Source organism: Lonchura striata, chromosome 4 (genome assembly GCF_050655825.1).
Source record: "Lonchura striata isolate lonStrDom1 chromosome 4, ASM5065582v1, whole genome shotgun sequence".
NCBI lineage: Eukaryota > Metazoa > Chordata > Aves > Passeriformes > Estrildidae > Lonchura > Lonchura striata.
Window position 1 is genome coordinate 64,344,365 of NC_140706.1, and position 3,275 is coordinate 64,347,639.

Here is a 3,275-nt window from a genome sequence, read left to right on the forward strand (position 1 = left end):
TTTGTCTGCAAAACGGTTTAAAACTAGCTTCCCGGGATGTTATTCTTGATCCATCAATCACCCGCGCCCTGAGGGAGGCAGCCACCGTTGGCTGCCCAACGTGTCATGTTTCTCGCGCCGTTCCACACAGAAAGTTCAGCCCCGTGCCGGGGCGGCGCAGGGCTCCGCGCTGCGCTCCCGTTCATTATGCAACAGTTGACAGCGAGGGGAGGGCGGCACACGCCGCTGCGGCCGGACCCCGGCGCGGCCCCGAGCGCGGGCACGGCCCCGGCCCGGGCGCGGCCGGGAGCGCCGCCCGGCCCCGCCGCGCGGGGAGGCCGCGGGGCCGGCAGGTGCCGGGCGGCGCTGGCCGCGGGCGGGAGGCGCCGTGCCCGCTCCTGCGGGCGCCGTCCGTGCCGGGTTTTGCACCTTGTCCCCGGGCCTGCCTCACGGCCCGCAGGAGCCGCCGCCGCCGCCGCCGCCGCTGCGGTGTTTACTGAGCGCTCCTGTCCTGATATCACTCCGCTGGCATGGAGGAGGAGGAGGTGGAGGAGGAGAGCATTTGATCATTGTGATGGTGGCAGGAGGAGCCGCAGCCAGCACGACAGAGCAAAGCGCTAGGCTGTATCAACTCAGCGTTTGGCAGAGACTTCAGAGCGCTACTTTTTTTTTTTTTTCTTTTTTTCTTTTTTTTTTTTTTCCTCTCCAGCTCGGTCCGGATTGTTCATGTGTTTACTTCCCCCAGCCCGAGGATTTGCTATTTAGGTTCCTGTTGAAATGCAACTGAGCAGCCAAAGTACTTTGCGAACGCGGTGGGGCATAAACACCAAAACTTTTTTCTAGAAGGAAAATACAATAAGCAAGCGGCTTTGCCTGTCTTTTGATGCCGCGGAGTGCGAGTGAGTGTGCCGTGTGTACCCAGCGTGTGCCGGTGCTTGGATGTGTGTGTGCGAACGTGCGTGTGAACGGGTGTGTATGTGTGTGCATGTGGAGGGGTGCGTGTTTCTCCTTATCCATGGGGAGAGAAGGCTTCTGGCAAAATCTCCGGAAATCTCATGGAATCTGTTTTGAAATAATGGATTATAAAAAAGAAAGAGGAGGAAAGGAACTGGTCTGATATCTCCTGGAGTTTGCTAACCCGAACTGCTGCTGCTTAGTTTGTTGTGCCTTTTTTTTTTTTTTTTTTTTTTTTTTTTTTTTTTTTGTGTGTGTGTGTGTGTGTGTGTGTGTGTTTGTTGGTTGTGTTGCTGGCGATAACCTTTTAGCACCTTCTCTATTTCCCTCCCCCCTTCCCTCTCTCTTTTTAATGTTTTGGAGCTTCTCGAGAGGGATTGGCTGGGGGAAAAGAGAAACATTTGCTTGGGATCGCTGTTTTCCTGATATATGATGGTGCCCCTTCCCCCCCCCTCCCCGGTCCTCTAAAAAGTATCCCATCAGGACCCCAGAGGAGACTGTATGTGTGAAGCGTAGGATAAAAAGTTCTTCCAAAATAGTGTGCACGGGGACGAGGATGGGGGATTTTGCAGCCCCCGCTGCCGCCGCGAACGGCAGCAGTATTTGCATCAACAATAACCTGAAGAGCAGCCTCAGCGGGGCCGGTATCGGGGTTAACAGCACTCCCCACGGCCCTCCTGCCGCCGCTCCCGGTAACAATAACGCCGGTAGTGGCGGCATTCCCAAGCACAGCACGGTGGTGGAGCGGCTGAGGCAGCGCATCGAGGGCTGCCGGCGGCACCATGTCAACTGCGAGAGCAGGTACCAGCAAGCCCAGGCGGAGCAGCTGGAGCTGGAGCGCAGGGACACGGTGAGCCTCTACCAGCGGACCCTGGAGCAGAGGGCCAAGAAATCGGGCACCGGCGGCAGCAGCAGCAAACAGCAGCACCAGAGCAAACAGCAGCAAGATGCTGAGCCCGCCACGGCGGAGCAGAGGAACCACACGCTGATCATGGTAAGGGGATGCGGGCCGGGGGCGCAGGGGTGGCCGTCCACTCCGCGTCGCTCGCCGGGATGAGCTGGAGGTCGGCCCCCTAGCTGGAGGGGGAACGGGGCTCGACTCAACTTCGGCAGGGTCTCTGGCGGGACGCTTCTCAACTTCTCACGGGCTGGGGTGGAGGGAGCGGACAATTTTTTTTTCCCCGTCCCCTTCGGAAGGGTAGAACTGCTCTGGGTAAGGGGGAAGGAAGGAGCGGCGCCAGGCGTGTGCCGCGGCTGCCGAGAGCCGGGGGAGTGTTTTGTGTGTGTGCGTGCGTGCGTGTTTCGCCACGGCTTCTCCGTGCGGGGGGCTGGACGCCTTTAAATCCCGCCGCGGAGGAAGGTGGAAGATGACTCCGCAGGCTGGGCTAGCGACTGGAGGAAAAGTTGGGCAGGTTTCTCGCTTGGGCTGCCCCGACGTGCAGCAGCCCGACTCCCCCACGCGAGCTGAATCGCTTCCCAAAGTTTTCTTGGGATTTAAGGGGCTTAGCGCGGAGCGGAGGGGGGTGGGGGGGGGGGGAAGGGGGCGGGGGCTGAGCCGGTAGAAGCGTAGCGGCAAGTAGGAAGCGGAGTTTCCCACTCCCAGGCTGCATCGATGATGAATAATAAGAGGTGTGGGGAGAGCCGGGCCCTGCGCTCCGGCAGAGCCTTATTTATAGCCGGTCGCGGCCGCCAGTGGTTCTGGAGGGGGGAGCTGATGGTGTTCGTCCCGGCCGACGAGGGCAGACGGGCGGCTGTGCCGCAGGGGACACGCGTGTGTGTCCTGACGTATCCCGGTGCCCGGAGCTCGGGGGCGGGCACGGGGCAGCTGGGTCCTCGCTGTCTGCCGGGCGCACAATGGACGGGGGAGAGCAGCGGGGAGGAGGGGAGGTGCGATGGCAGCGTGTGGTTTACAAGCCTCGCACGTCCCTCCCTCTTGCCTTCCTCCACTGCGCGGGGAGGCGCGGCCGTGCGGGAGGGTCCAGCAGGGCGGCAGCTACTGCCGGCCTCCGGGGGAGGTCTCAGTGACAAAGCGGCGGGGTGGCGGTCCTCCCTCTCGCCCCCCCGGTACGTGAGAGGAGGGAGCCTTGTGCTTCTCCGAGCCTGCCCAGCCCGGCCGCGGGTGCGGATTCGGTGCCGGGCAGCTCTTCCCCGGAGACAGGCGGGGGGCAGCACCCTTCCCGCTGGTGCAGGCGCTTCGCCTGCCCCCAGCCCCGCTTCCTCACGCTGCGGTGGCTGGAGGTGGGGATCGCTTCGCCAGCGGCAAACAAAAGCTCAGCGCCGAGTGCAGCCCCCGCCTCCCGGGCTCGGGAGCACCGCTGCCGGCAGCCCGGCGCATCTCCCGG

The 3,275-nt window shown here is 62.4% G+C and overlaps 1 protein-coding gene across 2 annotated transcripts in view; it reads left to right on the top strand.

Moving 5' to 3' along the window:
* Positions 1 to 392: 392 nt before the first annotated feature.
* The window catches only part of MAML3 (mastermind like transcriptional coactivator 3), a 243,629-nt gene continuing 240,746 nt past the window's right edge, over positions 393 to 3,275 (top strand). For both annotated transcript variants that reach the window (XM_021526487.3, XM_077783030.2), the window contains exon 1: positions 393 to 1,927. In XM_021526487.3, the coding sequence (XP_021382162.1) occupies positions 1,490 to 1,927 (438 nt within the window). In that variant the 5' untranslated portion in view covers positions 393 to 1,489. The remainder of the gene's footprint in view (positions 1,928 to 3,275) is intronic.